Source organism: Phaenicophaeus curvirostris, chromosome 10 (assembly GCF_032191515.1).
Source record: "Phaenicophaeus curvirostris isolate KB17595 chromosome 10, BPBGC_Pcur_1.0, whole genome shotgun sequence".
NCBI lineage: Eukaryota > Metazoa > Chordata > Aves > Cuculiformes > Cuculidae > Phaenicophaeus > Phaenicophaeus curvirostris.
The window spans coordinates 10,468,359-10,488,481 of NC_091401.1; the positions used below are offsets into that span (position 1 = coordinate 10,468,359).

Sequence of the window (20,123 nt, forward strand, 5' to 3'; positions counted from 1 at the left end):
TTTTTGTCTATGCTTTCTGCTTTTCTTCCAGTTCATGTAGCTGAAGGGTCTCCATTTTTTCTCCCCCATGACATACTTTACTTCTGAGGGCTTAGCTTCAAAGGATGGGTCATACCCAAGTGCATTGTTCTTGTGTTTGTGCTTTTAACTGGCATTCAAGTTAATTTCTGTTAATTGGAGAACAAACACTTTTATAACTGCTTTTGTCTCCATGCAAGTTAATAATTCACAAAGATTTTTAACTTTTAATTACTCTTCAGGTACAAACCTGTGCGAGAGGATGAAGATGGTAATAAGGACTGTGTTGGTGGTAAAAGAGGAAGAGCACAAACTGCTCCCACAAAAACATCCCCTAGAAATTCTAAAAAGCATGATGAATTGTGGCATGGTGAGTGTATTGCCTTGCTTAATATATTAGATTTGGGAAATTTCTGAAAGAATAGGGAGAGTGTTTTTAGAGATATCATAGTGTTTCTAAAGAAAGCATAGTATAAGTAAACTAAGCATATATTAATGCGTTAACTGAATTGTCTAACTAAGCTGTTGCAGTTAAGTGAATGCCATGATTAATACTATGTAGGCTCTTAGTTCAGTCTTGAAGACTTGTAATTGATTTGTTTTTATAACATCTTTTTTTCCTGCTAGATGGTGTTTGCCCTTCGGTATTAAATCCTCTCGAAGTTTACCTCATATCTACTCCACCTGAAAACATAACATTTGAAGATCCCTCATTAGATGTTATTCTTCTTTTGAGAGTTTTACATGCAATCAGTCGATACTGGTATTACTTGTATGATGTGAGTAGAGCACTTTTGAAATCGCTTTCATACTTGATACGGGCAACTCTGTCCTAAAACAGCTTAAAACAGCTGCTTTCCCCCGTCTGCCACACCCCACCAAGACAGAGTAATGCAAATTCTGCCATTTTACCCTACCTATTTCTCAAACTTCTGGTAAGATAAAAGCTGTAAAGTCTTACAGTCAATTATTTTCGCTGTACTGTGTTAAAACCTAATTTCCATGGCTTTTGCTTCCTTAAGTTCAAAGAGGAACGTTATTCCTGAAAAGAAAAAGAATAGTAAAAATCAACTTTTTCCTTTCATAGTGTCAATGCTGTATAACCAAAATGACAGTGGACCTTCTTTTTGCTGTAATAAACAAATTGGAAGTGTGCCATTTCTTAACAGCCTTTCTTTAACTATAAGTACATTGTTGTTGTTTTGTTGTTTGTTTTTAACACAGAATGCAATCTGCAAGGAGATAATTCCAACCTCAGAGTTCATTAACAGCAAACTGACAGCAAAAGCAAACAGGCAGCTTCAGGATCCTTTGGTGATTATGACAGGAAACATACCGACCTGGCTGACAGAACTTGGAAAAACATGGTATGAATGACTTACTCTGTAGTTTTTTTGCAATATGAAGCCCAGATGCATCACATGAAGACTTTTGAAAAATGCCGGGAGAGAGTACAACGTAGTCACAGAAGTCTGGCTAAGTTATATAGTGACACAGGGATGAATGATTTTACCTGTATTGCATCCTTGAAACCAAATGTAGAGGGAGAGAGTAGCCTGGACCACTTCTTACAGGAATTCCTGAGCAAACTGAAATGTTCTCATTGAAGTAATAGTACTTAATAATTTGGGTCATTTTTACTTCTGTTAAACTGCTCAATGATACCTTTGTCATAGTGCTACGTGTGTCTGGGCATATTCAATATGGTACCAATTATTTTTATTTTTCCTCATAAAGTATTAGAAATTTGTTATGAATATATGAACTTTTATCAAGCTGTATTTGAAGTACTTTGTAGCATCTTCAATATAAGCTGTAAAACTCCTGCACTTGAAAGAATGAGAAATGGGTTGATATTCTTGGGGTTTTCAAGCATGCTAATTAGAATCATAGTATCATAGAATCACCAGGTTGGAAAAGACCCATCGGATCATAGAGTCCAACCATTCCTATCAAATACTAAACCATGCCCCTCAGCACCTCGTCCACCTGTGCCTTAAACACCTCCAGGGAAGGTGACTCAACCACCTTCCTGGGCAGCCTGCAATGTTGGTGACAATTGACTGGAAATACATACTCTAGAGAAACGATTATTTTTTTCATTTTTAAAATTAAGATCTCAAGTTTCTTCACAAAGATTCTAGGTGACAAACAGTGAATATGAATGTAAGTTCTTATACAAACATCTGTAGCAGTATTTGTTCTGTAAAACTGCCATTTCACTTACATGTCAGTGGAGGGCTATGCTGTTAACATACACTTGCTTTTGATAATAGTAGAATCAATAAATTAAAACAAAATTAAAACATGAAGGTCATCTGGTTTCTTACAGAAGTTTCTCACAGATTATTTAAAGTGTGTTTTGAAAATGGTGGGAGGCAAAATGCTAGTGTGGGTGTAGGCAAGTCCTCGTTCTTTGCAAATACAAGTCGGTCAAGTATTTTGAGTTATTTCTCTGGAAGTGTGTTATAAGGTTTTGGACATCTTTTGTGGTTCCTTCTTATATTGAACTCTATCTCTAGACTCTTGCTCCTAAGTGTTGTAACTAAAACTAAAGTGTGTTTTGGAAGGCTTCCTTTGGAGGCTGCTTTCACCACAGTGTTTAATAAAGCACTAATTTCAGGCATACTACACTTCTGTTGTGTTGAAACTAAACTGTAGTTGTAGGTGCTAGTTGGAATCCAGCTAACTAATCCAATGCTCTTTACAGCCCTTTTTTCTTTCCGTTTGATACCCGTCAAATGCTGTTTTATGTAACTGCTTTTGATCGTGATCGAGCCATGCAAAGACTACTGGATACTAATCCAGAAATCAATCAATCAGATTCTCAGGATAGCAGAGTGGCACCACGACTGGACAGGAAAAAAGTAGGTATATCTTATTTAAAAGTGGAACAAACTATATCTGTTTATCTTTACATTGTCTTTAAGAAAATAATTGTGAGAAAGATTTACTTGTAAAACTTGGGGTTTTGGTAGTGCACGATGAAGGGGAGGTTTGTGTGATCATTTTAAAGGCCATTGTGGAAGGCACGTTGCATGCTCAGTGTCTGCCACTGGGTGGCAGAGGGGACCAGAGTATGACACGCTGCCTTCTCCCTCCCTGCCTGCTTTGGGGCTCGAGTCTCCACATAATTTCTGAAGCTGTACTCCAAGAATGAACTTTAGGTTTTAGGTTACATTAGTGTTATATCCTTATATTAGCTTGTAAACTTCTATTTGAAATAGAATTTCAGAGTAATTCGAGCAATAGGATTTAGACACTTAAGTGTTAACCTGATTAAACAAACCAGTTGTTATTGTTGGTAAAGCATTAAACCTCCTGTCATGACATATTAAAAACTAAGCTGTGACTCTTTTAAACTGAGGGAGTCTTGGCTGTCTGCCTTCCGTCTGGAGAGATGTTATCTTAAACTGAGATCTGCTGTACAGTGTAGATCTGCTATATGGTCTTGAATGCCTCTGGGGAAAAAAACCAAGAGGCACAAAGAATCTAGTTGAACTAGAATAGAGCTTCCAACATCTACGAATGCCAGTGCTGTTGTGTTTGTGTGGGGTTTTTTTTGTTGGGTGTTTGTTTTAGTTTGTTTTTTTGAAACCTCCCTATTTCCCTACTGGAGGATCAACAAGGGCAGATACAAGGTTGTTCTTTAGCTTGCTGGATTTTGGCATCTTTATTCTGTGTTTTCTTCTCCACATGTCCGTTTGAGGGATGTAACATCATGTGACAATACTATGCTGTGGTCCTACTGCCAGATTCTTGGCATGAGTAGTACCTTTTATACTGATACAAATGTAAGGCGCTGGGTTTTAATTTTAATTGAACGCTAATTCTAGTCAGTTGTCATGTAGGAGCACAAACTATTTATTGACGTATAAGCTTACAAATTGTTAAACTGTAGAATATTCGTATGGGGTGGAGAAACTTGCATTAATTTTTTTCCTGTTGTAACTGCCTTGGGAGCTGGGACTTGCAGACATAATTTCACTACTTAAAACTTCTTTAATGTGTAGCGCACTGTGAACAGAGATGAGCTGTTGAAACAGGCAGAATCTGTGATGCAGGATCTAGGCAGTTCAAGAGCCATGTTGGAAATCCAGTATGAGAATGAAGTAAGTAATATCAATGCAGTCTAATTTAACCCCTTTTTACTGAAGATTAATACAAAAAAGCTACAACTTTCGCAGAATGACTTGGTCAGACTCTTGGTCTTTCCTATTGCTGGTACCACAAAATTTTATCTATTAATTATCCCTAATCCACTTGGTTCTCATTTTTGGTTGCTAGGAGAAACTTTCTGATCTATTAAATTTCATAATCACTCTTACTCTGCAGAGTACTTCTGTTTTCTAACTCTAAGCAAACAGCTGTGTGCCTCTCTTCTATAATATCCTTAGGTGCTTGACACTTTTGTTCCACTATTATTTCCTCTGATATTCCATCTTTCCAAGCTGTTGCAGTCATATTGTAAATGTTGGCGTAGTTTGGTTTTCTAGATGTTTTTGGCAATGCAGTCTTCATTATAGCCAACTAAGTACTATGTTTTTCAGACTAAGTAAAGATTTTAATATTCAGACTGACCTAATGGACTCATTTATCTCATTCCCCCTCCTTTCCCTACACCCTTTCCCCCTGAAGGTCGGCACAGGCCTAGGCCCCACGCTAGAGTTCTATGCACTTGTATCTCAGGAACTACAGAGAGCAGACTTAGGCCTTTGGAGGGGAGAAGAAGTGACTTTAGCCAATCCGAAAGGTAAATGTTGCACTACTGAAACTCTTAATATTGATGTAATATTGAATTGATGAGAAGTTGACTTTAATTGCTGGAATGGCTTTGATTGAAAGAGCCCTTCAGGTTGTGGTCAGATAATGCCTTCATGATAGTGTGTGATTATCTTTGGGGTTTTGCATCTGAAATGAAACTAGCAGACTATGTATTGAACTTTTCTTTTTCCTTTCTTCTTTAACAGGAAGCCAGGAAGGTACGAAGTACATCCATAACCTTCAAGGCCTTTTTGCACTTCCTTTTGGTAGAACAGCCAAGCCGGCTCACATCGCAAAAGTTAAAATGAAGTTCCGTTTTCTGGGAAAACTAATGGCCAAGGCAATCATGGATTTTAGACTGGTGAGAATAAAATGGAAAATGATTGTGATGCGTCAAATGAGTCTTCTAGTTCTGGCTTTGTTGGGGAAAAAAATAGCATTAAGAGTTGCATGGAATTATTTTCAGCTCTAGCGTTTTGGAGGGGGTGATAGAGGGAGACATACAGACACTAACTTTTGAGTAGGAGGAGGGTACTGTATGTTGAGGATCTTTACAGTAGCTTTTGAAATCATAGCGAAAAAAGGAAGAGCTATTGCCTGCTATGTGTTGCAATCTCTCTCCAGTCTTCTTTCAGGATCATTTTGGGCTTATTATTCCAGCTGCTTGCTTGCTGGTTGCTCTAAAGTATACGCACTAAGCAGCTGCTTGTATTTTCTTGACTGTACATTTTTTGGGTCAACACACTGAGACACTGCTGTTTGGTGTGCACCAGAACTATGAATTAGTAAATAGTATCCTAAATCTAGTCAAGAGAGAAAATAGCGGAAGATACAGTTTTGGAAGACAATTCAATACCAAACAATGTTTTGATTTCCAGGTGGACCTTCCTCTTGGACTTCCTTTTTATAAATGGATGCTACGACAGGAAACTTCCTTGACATCGCATGACTTGTTCAGTATTGATCCAGTAGTAGCCAAATCAATATATCACCTTGAAGATATTGTAAGACAAAAGAAAAGACTGGAACAAGACAAAACACAGGTGGGGAAGTAACACTAAGAATGGAAGATTGCATCTTCACACACGTCTCGATTTTCTGAAATAGCTGTAATTGAGAGTGTATGGTAGTGCTTAATACTGATGGTGGCAGCAATAGTGACTTTATAAAAGGAGTAGTTTTAATTTGATTAAATCAGCAAGTAATAATTATTATGTGGTCTTTTTGTAGTGTAGGCTCGAGCATTAAAAGTTCATTACAGATTTCTTCTTTGTGATTAAATGTAGGCTAGAAATGGCTAAAACTGCCAGATGCTTTCCTAAGGTAACTTCTCCTTTTGCTTCCCTTAGGAAAGACTAACCAAATTTAATATCAGAGGGGAAAGAAAAAATTATCCTTGCTTTTTGGACATTCAAAAGGCTTGGCTTTTTTGTAAGTTGGTGTAGTGAAACCTTCAGATTTTCTCAAAAGTGCCCTTTGTATTTTTTCCTCCCCCACTGAAGAGCTGTATGCATAGCTGCTGTAAACTGGCTTCATATGTGAGCATACAGGTTCTTTTACACATCTGGAAGAGCCTTAATTATTCAAGGTTATCCACTCCTAGCTGAGAATAGTGCCATTCACTGTCTTTGGCATGCATGCACTTCTTTGCATCTACTGTTAATATACAGTAGGGGGCAATAAGCTAATTTATACTCTGATGCATCTACTTTGTTACCAGAGAAGTTACTGCAACCTTATGGGCCTTTGTTTCAATTGTTCTCACTGTCTCACTCTCTCTCCTTGATCACTGCTTTTAATTTCCCAACAAGAATTTGGAAAACCTGGAACTAGTGGGTGGAGTCTAAAAGCTGTCAATATGCGTGCCAAATATGAATGCCGTTAACTATGCTGAGGGAAACCATAGCTTTAAGAGCCTTAGCATACAACACATCTTTCTCTTGGAGTAGTATTTCCTAAATAAATTATATTCAATAAGTTAAAGGAATTCCAAAATTGCTAGAAAAAGTGTTCTATTATCATCTTTCAAGTTTATTGATAGTTTTTGGTTTGTCTTGGTTTACTGTTATGTATGAAAAGTACAGAAGGAAAGCAAGGAGTTCTGTAACAGCATTAATAGTAATATTCTTATAGAAATGTGGACTTGGTTAAAACTGCTTTAGGAGTAATAAATTTTGGACTAGTTTATGTGAATGAATTGTTCTCACTGACTTTCACTTCCAATGTTTTAGACCAAAGAAAGCCTGCAGTATGCATTGGAAGCCCTGACGATGAATGGCTGCTCAGTGGAAGATCTAGGGCTGGACTTCACACTTCCAGGTTTTCCTAACATAGAACTGAAAAAAGGGGGAAAAGATACACCAGTCACCATCCACAATTTAGAGGAGTATCTCAGAGTACGTAAAAGCAAAGCTGGAACTAACAACTTCTTAATGTTTCCTCACCTTACTCCCAAGCAGTTAGTTTCAGCTCATGAACTGGGCACAGCAATAGTTTTCCTGCTGATTGCTTCTGCATTGGTTTATTACCACAAAAAATCCTGTTGAATTCTGGTCAACACACCCGACTGGAAAATTTTATAGTATAGGAAAATATGGTTTATACAGAATGAAGTTGTCAGAGGTATGTCTTTTTGGATAAAAATATGCTGTAGTAATTAGAGTAATTTGAGCTGTGGACTTTCAGAATCTTTTTAGCAAGTTCCCATATTGGGTTATGATCATGGATTTGTTTCCAACAGTGATTTAATACTTGCTACCCATACTGCAGTGGGCTTGGAACTGCTGTAATAGAGACATTTTCTGGAGTCAGACTTAGGAAAACATTTGCCAGTTGTGAGTCAAAATCAGAGCAGCAGTGTTTCTTAAAAGAAATAAACAACAAAACAAACCACAGAAACCATACCAAAAAAAACCAAACCCAAACCATATAAAAATAGTTAAGGAACAGGTAACAAACCAGTGCCGTGGTAAGATGACAGTACACCTGCATAATGATTTATTTGTATGTCAGAAGGGACATAAGATCTAGAAGAACAAGAGTGATACTGCTGAACAAAGGTAGGAATGTTTTTATATATGAAAGTGTTAAAGGGAATAGGTTAAATACAGCCTCAGTAAGAGATGAGCAAAGTCATAAAGAATACAGCATTACCACATGAAGTCATGGGTGGCATGGAGGGTAATAATGATTAATTGCATCATGAAAAAGCCATTATTTCTATTCTTAAATAATGAATTTTCTGACTAGGCTGGTCTGCCAGCTCCACTCTGAGTACTGTTATGATTTTCAAGCACTGATAAGAAACGTGTCTGATGTTTTGGTAGGAATGATTCATTTGGGCATATGAGCTACTAGGTAGCAACTGAACTCTGCAGACTTATTCCGTAATGCACACAACTGACTATTGAGCAGTTGCTGTTGGTCTTCCACATTCAGGCTGTCATGTACTCAATCCAGTTCTCGCATCTTTGAAAGCAAATTCTGCTAGTCAAGAACCATTTATAAAATTAAACTTGTTTGGATATAAAGATGTTCAGACTTGCAGATGTGCTGTGCCAACAGCCATAGTTTGTTAGAAACAGCATTTGCAGTCTCTGCTTAACGAGGAAAGCTGAGCAGGGTTGCTTTCAAGTCTTATTTTTATACAGCTTGCACTCAGTTGTTTGTTTTTCTTCTAGGTAACACCTATCAGGTATCTGTTATGTTGAGAAAGGCTTGCAGATGTCTTGGATATCTTGTAGTTGCTCTATTGTAGGCCTCTGGCACTGTGAAGGAAAAGCAGATCACTACAGAAGTCTTGTTCTCTGCTTCTTTCTAAGCAGCTTTTGGGACCATTTTCTTTAAAGAACACCCATGCAGTTTTTCCATCCTTATCTTTTATATTCCTGCCTTATAGAGGAGACTTTAAACTAGACCCCAGTGATTAGCATTACAAACTTGATGTCAAGGAAATAGGAAAGATTTCAGAGAGAAAATTAGTGTCCTCTGTATCCTGAGTATGATGAATTGCAATTTAGAAACAGTGTATTTAATTTATCAGCTAGCCTGTACAGCTCCCTGTGGGTCAGCTGCCCTGTGCTTGAAAATGTCATTTTCATTAGAATCTTGAGTGTGAATTACCATTAAAGGTAGTTTGTAAGGCTAGATATCCTACTGTTCCTTTTCATGCCTTTCCTGCAGTCATGTCATTCCACCTCCCTTTTTCCCCAAGGGTGGTTCCCACAGGAACTGCCTTCATCAGAACTATTTCAGCTACCAGTATATTGAAAGTCTTTGTTCTCTCTCTTCTTCTCTGCCATGTACTATAAAGAAAGAGGGCAACTCGCTTGTTCTAACTTTTTGTGGACAAAAAGGTTATTTTGCCTAGCAATGTGATCTGCTCTTTGAGTCCACAAGGATTCAGTGCATCTTCCTTTTGCCATGAAAGCAGTCAGAATTGAAAGTAAGCTACTCTGCTGCTAGAATATCCATAGAATATTCTGTGTTGTAGGAGGCTACAGAATAGCTTTGTGCTGCTGTTGCTTCCTAACCTGCTGTGTTAGAGCAGGGCTGTTTATCTTACCTGACATTCAGTGCCTGACTCTGGTGGGAAAGCTTGTCAACAGCTGTGGATAGGCTTTCATGTCGGAGAGCTTTCTCGGACTAGTAGCTTCTCAATTATCTGGACACGTTTAGGTACTTGCTTCAGCAGTCCAGCACTATAGATGAGGTTTTTAATCATATTCAGATGCGTCTTTAGATGTCTTTAAAGCTTTTCTCAGCATTTAACACTCAAAAAATAATAGCTGTATGTTGACAAGGCATGCAATCTGCCATGTGCAATATAACTCTTAATTTGGTGTAGAAATACTGGCTGCAGGGGACTTAAAGGGAAGTTGGTCTTGTTTGTGTCATATCCTTTTCCTTCCCCTCAGTGATTGTGCTGTCCACTTAAGAGAATGAATTCAGTCTGGAGGGAATGACTGCAGATACAAAACCAAAACAAAACATGTCCCCTCCCCTCCTGCCCCCAAAGTCTGGACTACTGTCTTACTGTCTTGTTTTATTCTTAACCAAAACCCAGTAACATGAAGGGAAGTTATTCCTTTTTCTCCCCTGTGTATTCTTAAAATATTAAGCTATTTAATATAGCAGTAAGACTAAAGTTACTTTTTGTAACTATATATTAGTAAAAGGACTCGTGTTTCCAAGGGGGGAAGTAATATAATACTACCAATAGCACCCTGAGGGTTTCAGTTTCAGATGCCCAATTTTCAAGGGTTATCGGTGTACAGGGGAAACATTTAGGTTAGATTTGTAAAAATATTTAACAAATGTTTACATTTCTCTTGAAATAATTCATTAAGCGGGTTCAGTTTAACCAGCTATTATGAATTCTGTGTATTAACCTTGTTTTATGAAAAATGAAGGCAAATAAGTTGTCTAAATTCTTCCTGACTTGCCTGCTATTCTAAAAATGGGGTTGTTTGGACTTCAGATGCCTTTTGCTAAATTGCAATGATGAACCACACAAGAAAGCTGTAATGAAAGAACCCAACGAGTTTGGTGTCTCTTGCACTGCAGCAGCGCTGCAGGATGAGTTTAGGAATTAAGGCAGAATGAAACAATGCTGTAGAGCAGCTCCATGAATCCAAGGTCAAACTGTGCCACAACTGCTGTGATTGTATGGCTGGGCTCCTGTAGAGTTTTTTTTCTGCAGCTGTAGTCTTTTGTGCAGTGTTGATCATTCCATGCTTCCTTTGTTCAAATGAATTTCTTCTGGTTTTCCTCCCCTGCAGTTGGTTATATTCTGGGCACTAAATGAAGGTGTTGCAAGACAGTTTGACTCATTCAGAGATGGATTTGAATCAGTCTTTCCCCTCAGTCACCTTCAGTACTTCTATCCTGAGGAGGTTGGTAAACATTTTTGCTAATGTTTTTATAACCTGATACCCATGTGTATGGACAGCCTGAACCTGGGGGCAGTGCTTTTGTGACATTAATTACATTACATTTCTGATGCACGTCACTAAAACTTAGTGTCCTTTAAGCTATGTTAAAGATTTCTCTGTTTGGTGGTCATTCACTTGATTATATTATGAACTGCTCTATTTTCTTTAAAATTGAGTCTGCCTAGCTTTTTTTGAGAATGTGCTTACATTTCTCTATGCACTCTCTGTGTTCGCGTGGTTACTTTAATTCCTTTTATTGCAGGGGCTCTTAACAGCTGTAGATACAGACATAGATGCTACCTGGATGCTTTATTAAGGGAAAAAAAAATTCCTTGTCATCTGTCTAATGAAGCTTTAGACAGTAAGATGTGATTCAGACAAAGGGGTAAAGAATAAAGATAGTTGGTCTTGTCTTGGCTCTCACCACCCCATATCAGTTTCCTTGTACAGTTGTCAGACTCAAGTGGACTGAATTGAAACAGTGATGGTTGTCTGGACTAGAAGAATATTTTATTGATTTACTTTCGGGAGTTTGAAGACTGTACATTGAAGGGTTTGTTTACCTTCATAAACTTAGACCTTTGACTTCATGAAGAAATGTTAAGCATGCTCTGAAGCAGTGTGTTAGCCAAGCATTTGTGTTTCTCTTGTTCTTGGTGCTTTGCATTGTGAGTCTCTCCTAAAGCAGATATCTATAACTGCTCAGTGTTTCTTCTTCGTGCCTCTCTTGGTATTGCTTTCAAATAATACTGCCACCTTCTTTCTGCGGCAAATTTAAGGCTAGTAAAAAATGGCAGAGCATTCTATTTTCTTCAGTGTTTTACCCAAATGTATCTATTTTGTGGCATACGTGATGCTGTTCTTCTGTCTTGTCATTGTTTGGTGTAGTTTGTTCAGTTCTGCTTGGAAGTGTTAAGATGGACACTAGAATATTGCTAAGCTGCTAATGCAGTTAATCAACATTAAATCGTAGGTGTAGTGTGAAAGAGAAGATGTATATTCTATCAAGGAGGAAATATGTGTGGTCTTTATGTTCTGTTGCTGATGGCAATCCAGCTACTTAAACCTTTTTACAAACAACTCCTAAACTATTGGAAAGAACTTTCAAGAGCTGGGCGTGTCAAACCTCTGGTCATTAAGGTTGGAGCTTTACAACTCGTATATCCTAAGAGTGGGTAGAAGCTTCTCATGTTTAGGCTGTAGCCAGCCATCTCTGCTTGCCCAAGTGCCTAGGAAGAACAGGCAAAATAAATTACAAAACTGCTCTCTGACAGGTGCATCTTTGTGTAATGATTTGTTTCCTCTCAAAGAGCAGCTCAGCATTTTAAAAAGCAAGTGTAAACATCTGTTCTTCCCATTGCCCTCAACTTCTGTAAAAAAATTGTGAGTTAAGGCATTTTTGGTTTTCCAGTGTAAATTGCTTTTTTTAATTCCTTGATTTTTACTTTTACAGTTGGAGCAGCTCTTGTGCGGCAGTAAAACAGACACTTGGGATGCCAAGACTTTGATGGAATGTTGTAGGCCAGATCACGGTTATACACATGACAGGTAATATAGTGTTGGTCTTGTAAAAAACTCAATAAATATCAACACTAGAAAACTGGCATTTAAATAATCTTAATACACTATTATTCAAGCTAAAGGAATTACACAAAGTTTATTTGAATATATTCATACTGCACTCAATAGGTGTCTGATGCAATTATTTAAACTATAAACAAAATAGTAATAGCTTGCTTTTTTTCCCTTAGTCGAGCGGTGAAGTATCTCTTTGAAATTCTCAGCAGCTTTGATAGTGAGCAGCAAAGACTGTTTCTTCAGTTTGTGACAGGCAGCCCCAGACTGCCTGTAGGAGGTGGGTTTTGGTTATTACATGTTGCTGTATATGATATCAGTGTTATTAATGCATTTCAGATCTTGGCGTAGGAAAAAAAAATCACTTAACTGTGTAGTTTACAGGTTAACTCATTTGATGCTTCCAGTTTCAGAAGTGGCTTGATAGACTTCAGGTAGTTCTCATCAACTTTGTGTTAATCCCATCCCACTTCATTCAGTTGACTCTCCATGTCGAATTCATGATACCAGATTAACCCACTGGAGGGCAAAAAATAGTTCAAAATTTAAAACTGAAACCCCTTAATACTATACTTCTTTGCTAGAGGAATGTTAAGTTATAACAACAAAAAAACTCAGTGCATTGCTGCCTGGGAGCAATAATCCCTTCTAAAAAGGAGATATCACTACCATAGTGATGAACTTTCATATCTTCCCTTTTTTAATGTCAGATTTTAGATGAGAGGTAGTGAGGAAAACATAGGAATCTACTGTCTTTGCTAGAGACAATTATAGTTGCATTACTTGCGTGCTTTGGGGTAAAGAGCTGATTTAAAAAAAATAAGAGGTCTTTTGGGGTGCAGACAGGATTAAGGGTTCGGAGTGTAAAACCTTATCTGGAATGAAAAAAGTAATCTACCAAAGTTATAGATAATTTCTAAGGTTCTTAGAAAATGTGTATGAAACCAACAAATCCTTAAAAATGCTGTGGTTGGAATAGGCTTTTTTTTGCACGTGCGGCACACAGAATTAATGTAGATGTGTCTAGCTTGCTTATATATTTTTTTTTAAATTCATCTTGGAAAACTAGTCTACAGATAAGATTTTTGGTCTTTATGCTACATGGCTATAGAGAGCCACATTCTAAGCTTCTAAAAACGTAGATGAAGAGGTTGGTTATCAAGTGTGTGCTGCTGTCACTGTTAGATGTCTGTAGTATTAACTGTGAGTTTCAAGAGAAACAACTCTGTTCTGAATGCCTTTTCTCATTAATAGGCTTTCGAAGTTTGAATCCTCCCCTGACAATTGTGCGCAAGACATTTGAGTCTACAGAGAATCCAGATGATTTCTTACCCTCAGTAATGACTTGTGTGAACTATCTCAAATTACCGGACTATTCAACTATTGAGATAATGCGTGAAAAACTCTTGATAGCTGCAAGAGAAGGGCAGCAGTCATTCCATCTTTCCTGATCACAATGAAAAATACAATGTCTGCCTGTTACAGCAAAAGAGAAACTCGTGATTCTTTTCTAAATATATCACCTGAATCAAGGAAACGTGTTACGCCTTCTTGTTGTAGAAAAACGGCTTGCAGATTATAAACAAAGACACTTGGTTGATATTCATTAAAGGCCCCTATGGACTTAGTGATCAGGCCCTAAAAGTTGTTGTGACAAGGTTTCTTTAGCAAGTTCTTGTTTAAATTATCATTTATTTGATGAGTGAAGTTTTTAACTTGCTTTGCTGTGTGAAATTTAAAAAGGGATGTTTTTCCAGGCTGGAACAATAAATGTCGCTGTGCAGTTTAATACTGGGCTGTGTGTATCCATCTAGCTAAGTCTGAAGTTTTTCCTCCAAAGACAACTTTTGTACATAAGTACAGAACTTAAAATACACCATGTATTTGACGAATCTAGTTTAGTAGACTAGTTCTGTGTACCCTCACCTGCCTCTAATTTTACCCATCCTCATGTATTGTCTGATGTGCAATTCACTTGGTTCTTTTTGTGTGCAACATTGAACAATTGTTATGTTTTGGTCAGCGTGGGCCTTTAACTGCCCCATGCCTCTTTCTCCAATTAAGATAATTTAAATTTTACTGAAATCAAACATATATTGTCAATATAATTCAGCCTTTGTAACTACGTAGGACCTTTCTTATAGCATAGTTTACTGTAGTGGTAGGATATAATGGCGACAGCCTTTACCAGTCAACGCTCTAGAGCTGTTTACACAGGGATTCAGGCAGCAAAAGCCTCTTACTGGAGGCTGGGAAGAATTAATTCTTTCATGTAGTTGAAGTCCAACAGCTTGGGCTGGCCAGTGTGTATTGCGGTAAGGCCAGAGCATTTCCAATTGATGTAAAGTTTTGTTTTTTTCTTAAAAGATGAAGTAATTGTTTCATTCCCTGTTTGAGTAAACAGTTTTCTTGTTCTTGATCTAAGTTCCTGGTTATTTTGTAGTTTTTTTCTTTTTTTTTTTTTTCTTTTCCCCCCAGTGCTAGCTTGGAACAAACAGTTCAGCCTTTGTCTTTTGACACAGATAAAGCACCTGTAAGCAATGCTCTGTCCAACTGTTTTATGTGCTGATTTCTCAAATCTGCAATAATTTACTTCATCAGGTTAATGTTTTTACCTGAATATAAATAAAAAAGTTTGCTTCACCTTTTTGTTCATAGTTTTGTACTGTATGCATAAAGTTCAATTGTGTAAATTATTTTAATGCAAGTAAATCATCCTAAAATCTACTTGGCTAATGGCCTGCAACTCATGGATGATTTACTGCTAAAACAAGACCTTTAAAGACCTCCAACTTAGAGGGAAATTTTTCATTCTGTGGGTTCAAAAAAAATGGGCGATTACAAATATTCCTGAGATGTACCTGCTATATAGTTCATCTCTATGAAAATGATAGTTGCTTACTTTTATTCAACTTTGAGAAATCAAAATTCATTCAGTGCTTAGAAATTGTTAAATTCTGGCTAATCAGGCTAGTGTTCCCCCTAAACTAACAATAACAAGTTTTCTTTTATCTAGCAGAAGAACTTCTACTTCCAGAATATGTATTTCAGTACATGTCATGGACATTCTTCCAGTGAACACTCAAGGAATTACATGTGGTTGCTCATACCAGTGCCACTGAAATGTAATGCAGATCTGTCATGAGCATGAGTAGAACGTGAAATCCTTGCACAAAGAACCCAATAACTGAACAGTTTCTACTTCTGCATTAAAACTGAAAGAAGATGCTTGACACTATACATATAATAATGATAATAGCGCACAGTGCGGCATAGTTTTCATAAAACTTCAAGGCAGTGTTTAAACTATGGACTGGTTTTTAAATTGTTCTGATAACTTGATCAAACTGAGCACAAAAGTGTTTATAGTGTGTGGATAGTGATTTGTTCATTTTCTAAGGTTCTATATTTTAAAAAAACTGACTTGTGTAAAAAAAAAAAAAAGAAAAAGCTAATATTTTGTATTAAAATATCATGTGTATTGATATTTTTTTACCCATGTTGTCTCCCTCTAGAATCTGGCTTCCATCGACCTTGAAATTTTGAGGAGTAATCAAATTTGATACATAGCCATCATGTAGCTCTGATTCAGTGGGAAAATAAGTTGTTGGTTGCCTGTTTAAAAAGGAAGGAAAAAACAAGTACCCAGGGTGCTGTTTGTGCTTGCTGTTATTTTCAGCACCGACTATGGAGTAGTTGGTCTGAGAAGTGAATGAAACTTTCTGGGTGACACTACTTTTTCCTACCAAGGGCAGCTTTTACTGTATTAGCAGAGCAGCCTGGCTTAAAAAGGTAAAGATAGTGTCAGAGTTTGTAGGGCTGCAATTCTCTCCTAGAGATTGAGGTGTGATATTGAAGTATAGTTAAAGTGGAGGGGTGGGGCAAGATGTTAGGGATTCCTCCTTTTCAGGAACTTTGGATGAAGGAAGAAGCTCATTAAAATCTACTACATGTGTATGTTGGTGCCTGTTGGGCACTACGTAGCCCTTGGAAGAACGTGTAGTCGTTTCAGTACTGAACTACTTTGTATACCTTGATAAGGTATAATAAAAGGTACAATAAGAAGTCTTACTTTTGAAAATAGAGATTTTTTTTTTAAACATTGCAAGTTCTATAGCTTTTTGAAAACAACAGCCATCTGTTACAATTTTGGATGAATTTCATGTCCTAAATTAACAAGAGTAACAAAAATTTATTAGTGGAAAGAAGTACCATCCAAGCATCAATAGCTGCTGCTGAACGGGTGCAGTGCTTGGGTTTGTTTGTTAGATGTTTGCTTTATACGGTTATCTTTAGTTTAGGGAACTTATAAGTAGTTGCACATCTGATGCGAGTTAGTAATTTATGCTTCTTTTCTTCATATTCTCTAGGAAGATACATAAGAATTAATTCCAAGTATATGTGAAGTTCCCATGCCCATATCCAAACCTGATCACTTGTTGAAGTTTTAATATGCAGATTGCTCACATGATTTAATTGCCTTGATTCTTCCTTCTTTCCCCTCAACCATATGTTTGTTTTTCTTTCTGTCTCTTTTCCCTTACTGATCTCTCCTCTGCTGAGAAAGTGGGTGCCCAAGGTCTGGGCCTGATGAAATGACAAGTGCCTGCATCACTTGTGCCCCCTCTTTTCTGCTGGAGGTAGGTCTGTCATCTGTTGAGTTTCTAGGCCCTGTCCCACCAGTTCATATCACCTGAGAAGCCTGTACCTGTGCAGAGGGGACTAAAGTCCACCTGACTTCACGGATAATGCCTTGTTTTTAATGTGGATGTGCCTCTCCCAAGCAAAATCGTTTTCTCTAGCCAAAGCTCTTGGCAGAAGGGAGAAAAAGAAAAAAGCCTTGAGGTTGATTAGAATAAAAGGTTTGGAAGGGGTATAAAATCTTGCTGGTAGCAGAGCCTTTTCAGGGCTTGCCCTGTTTTTCTCCTGCTTTACTTTCCTAGTCTCTTGATGGCTTGAACTGGAAAACATCTCTACGCAATATGTGATCTTGCAGGGATTTCATGGCTGTGTGCTCTTAGCTTGCTGGCCGTTTCCCAGTGCGCTGTCTTTAAGCGCTTTCCTTAGCTGAGAGTAGTTGGCTGCCCCAAGAGCTGGAAAAATCACCCCCCCCGCATTGCAGCATCCCTCAGCACAACAGCCTAACCTGCAGTTGCACACATTTTAACAGAATATTAAAGTTAACTTGTAACAGCAGACGGGAAACAAAGGTCGTGGCTTTACTGCCCTTGGCTAACAGTGAATGACTCAAGGAATAAGTGCGTCGCTGGACTAGGGTAGGAGATGGATTTAGAGGGATACTAAGTCCTTGTCCCCTGGTACTGAAATGTGTGTGTATTGATCAGACACCAAGCTGCTTAGGGGTGGGGGGGCAACAGGTACTGGGTCTCTTTGCTGTCTGTGCCTGGGGATTGGAGAAGTATTCAGCCATAAGCTAGAACCGAGCAGAGGGGAGGTGGTGAAGATAAAGCAAATTATTTTCAGGCACTAGATTATTATTTCCTGATAGAACTAAATATAGTTTGGCAGCAACTCCTGCAAATGTAGTTCAAAGAGGAAAAGAATAAAAACAAAGACAAAGCCCTAAAATGAGTAATCTGAGAAGAAAGTGCATGCTCCTCACCCCAAATGAGGTGGGGGCAGAGTCCTAACTTCTGTGACACCTTCTTGTAGTCAAGGAGGATACTGTCCAATTCAATTTGCAAGCAGAATGTTTGGGTAAAGCAACAAGCATGGTGTTGATTGGGTTTTCTTGTCCCGTTTCCACCCCACACTCCCCTGCCTTTAATATTAAACTGTGCCAGTTAGTAAGACCTACTAAGGGCAGAGGCAGATAAGCCTGAGGGGGAAAATGTTGAGATGGCAACCACCCTGCCCTCCTGTCTGAGAACAGGAAGAGGTGGAAGGAGGGGAGGAGGTTTCGCATTGCAAAAGTAAGTTTAAACATAATAACTTTTTATATAGTGGAAGCTAAAGCAGGTTCACGTGATGGAGATAACTGCAGCATTTTTGGGAATCCCACCTCGACAGCTATTTCCTAAATCGCCACCTGAGAGAAAGGGTGAGAGAAAAGATTATGAAACTTCATGAGCTGCCTGCTCCCTGCTTTTAACTGCTGTGGATGCTGGGATCTTTTGGGAAAGGGAAAATGGGGGATTTTTTTAATGTGGAAAACTATATATTATTAGCAGAACGTGTGGTAAGTGGCTGCTCAACAATACTTTTTTGTAGGATTTAAATTGGAAGCTAGACATGATGGACTTGTATTTCATTGCTTTGCCTGTTCTCCTGTTCTTTGGTTCCTCTTGCTTCTTGTGGCCATTTCTGGTGGATGAGGGTAAGCATTGAGAGCATTTAGTCTAGTAATTTCAGATATAATCAGGTTATCTTTTATAGATCTTTGGTGATGCGAAGCCTGTGCTTTCAGGGAAGACGGCAGCCTGAGCTGATGATTTGTAGTGAGTTACTAAAACAGGTTGTAGCAGTAAAAACAATTTACTAAAAGTTTTGTGTGGTTTAGGAAGCCCCTGAGTGACAAATGATGGGAAAGAGAACATTTAGGGCAAATACCACATGAGGCTTTACTCTTCCTTTAGCTGCTGTCCAAGGGATTCCAGGTTAAATTTTGGCCTGGTCTGACTGCAGCTTTTCTCTTAGGACTTCTTGTGTGCAGAAGCCTCTCTTGCAGGCAGGTGATGCAAGAAGTGACCCAGAAATAGTTAGCTAAACTGAGAGGTTCAAGAGGCTTCCCAGCCTCCTCTTCCAGCCTTTTTTCACAGGTTGCTTCTGTGTAACAAAACTGCCAAAACATTGGTTAATCAATGAAAATTTCCTGCCTGATGGTTTCTTCCCTGAAGCCAGCATTTCACATGACCCTGCTCTCTGCTAGGCTGCTCAAAAAAATTGGCAGTATTGAATTTTTATATCTTACCTGGTAGCTTGGCATGCTTAATTTACTGGAAGTATTGGTGTCTATTAATAATTTGGAAAGGTTTCTCACAGCTTTATTTCTTTGGTATGTGAAGGAGTGAGTCTCATTCTGGCATGCTAAAAGTAGAGATCTTATTAAAAAGGCGGGGTAAAATCACTTAATAGTTATGGAGCAGCTAAATTATAGAATCACACAATGGTTTGGGTCAGAAGGGATCTCAAAGATCATTCAGTTCCACCCCCCTGCCATGGGCAGGGTCAGCTTCCAGTAGGTCAGTTTGTTCAAAGCCCCATCCAGCCTGGCCTTGAATGCTGCCAATTATCCCACTTTTAGTCCCCCTGAGTCCTAAGGCTCGTAACTTCCAATTTATGGCCAGTGGTACCAGCATCTGCTAGAGCAAAAATTAGAGGCAAAGGGAGGAAACCTGCTGGTGAGCAGCTCTGCTGAGAAAGGCTAAACACAGGTCAGCAGCGCGTCCTGGCAGCAAAGCAGGGCAACAGCATCCCACACTGCAATAATGGGAGCACAGCTGGGAGATTGAGGAAAGGGATTATTCCCTTTGGCTTCATATCCCCAGAAGAGAGATTATGCAGGCTCCCTGGGGTTTTTCAGGAACCAACTGGATAAATGTATTTGTTTTACTGAAACATGTCACAATTCTAAGCTTAGCTGTCTTTAGAATTTAAAATCAAGTCTGCATGTAGGCATTTACTAGTGACTGAGAATCAAAAAAAGTTGATATGCATCTTTAATAGTTTTGCACTGTTTTGTGCTACATCAATCCTATCAATTTAAATAAGCTCAATAGAAGAAATTTATATGCAGAAAGACAAGTTTTTTTTCTAATTTTTCCAATAAAATGAATGGAAGTGACAAAGGTCTTTGCAGCTGCAGACTATGAG

The 20,123-nt window shown here is 38.3% G+C and overlaps 1 protein-coding gene across 6 annotated transcripts in view; it reads left to right on the forward strand.

Annotated features, from left to right (window-relative positions):
- Positions 1–14,933, forward strand: part of TRIP12 (thyroid hormone receptor interactor 12) — a 73,344-nt gene extending 58,411 nt beyond the window's left edge. For all 6 annotated transcript variants that reach the window (XM_069864905.1, XM_069864907.1, XM_069864908.1 and 3 more), the window contains 13 exons: positions 261–388; positions 646–797; positions 1,243–1,385; positions 2,729–2,885; positions 4,032–4,130; positions 4,657–4,771; positions 4,989–5,143; positions 5,661–5,825; positions 7,014–7,178; positions 10,563–10,676; positions 12,169–12,263; positions 12,467–12,570; positions 13,545–14,933. In XM_069864905.1, the coding sequence (XP_069721006.1) occupies positions 261–388; positions 646–797; positions 1,243–1,385; positions 2,729–2,885; positions 4,032–4,130; positions 4,657–4,771; positions 4,989–5,143; positions 5,661–5,825; positions 7,014–7,178; positions 10,563–10,676; positions 12,169–12,263; positions 12,467–12,570; positions 13,545–13,741 (1,789 nt within the window). In that variant the 3' untranslated portion in view covers positions 13,742–14,933. The remainder of the gene's footprint in view (positions 1–260; positions 389–645; positions 798–1,242; positions 1,386–2,728; positions 2,886–4,031; positions 4,131–4,656; positions 4,772–4,988; positions 5,144–5,660; positions 5,826–7,013; positions 7,179–10,562; positions 10,677–12,168; positions 12,264–12,466; positions 12,571–13,544) is intronic.
- The last annotated feature ends 5,190 nt before the right edge of the window (positions 14,934–20,123 follow it).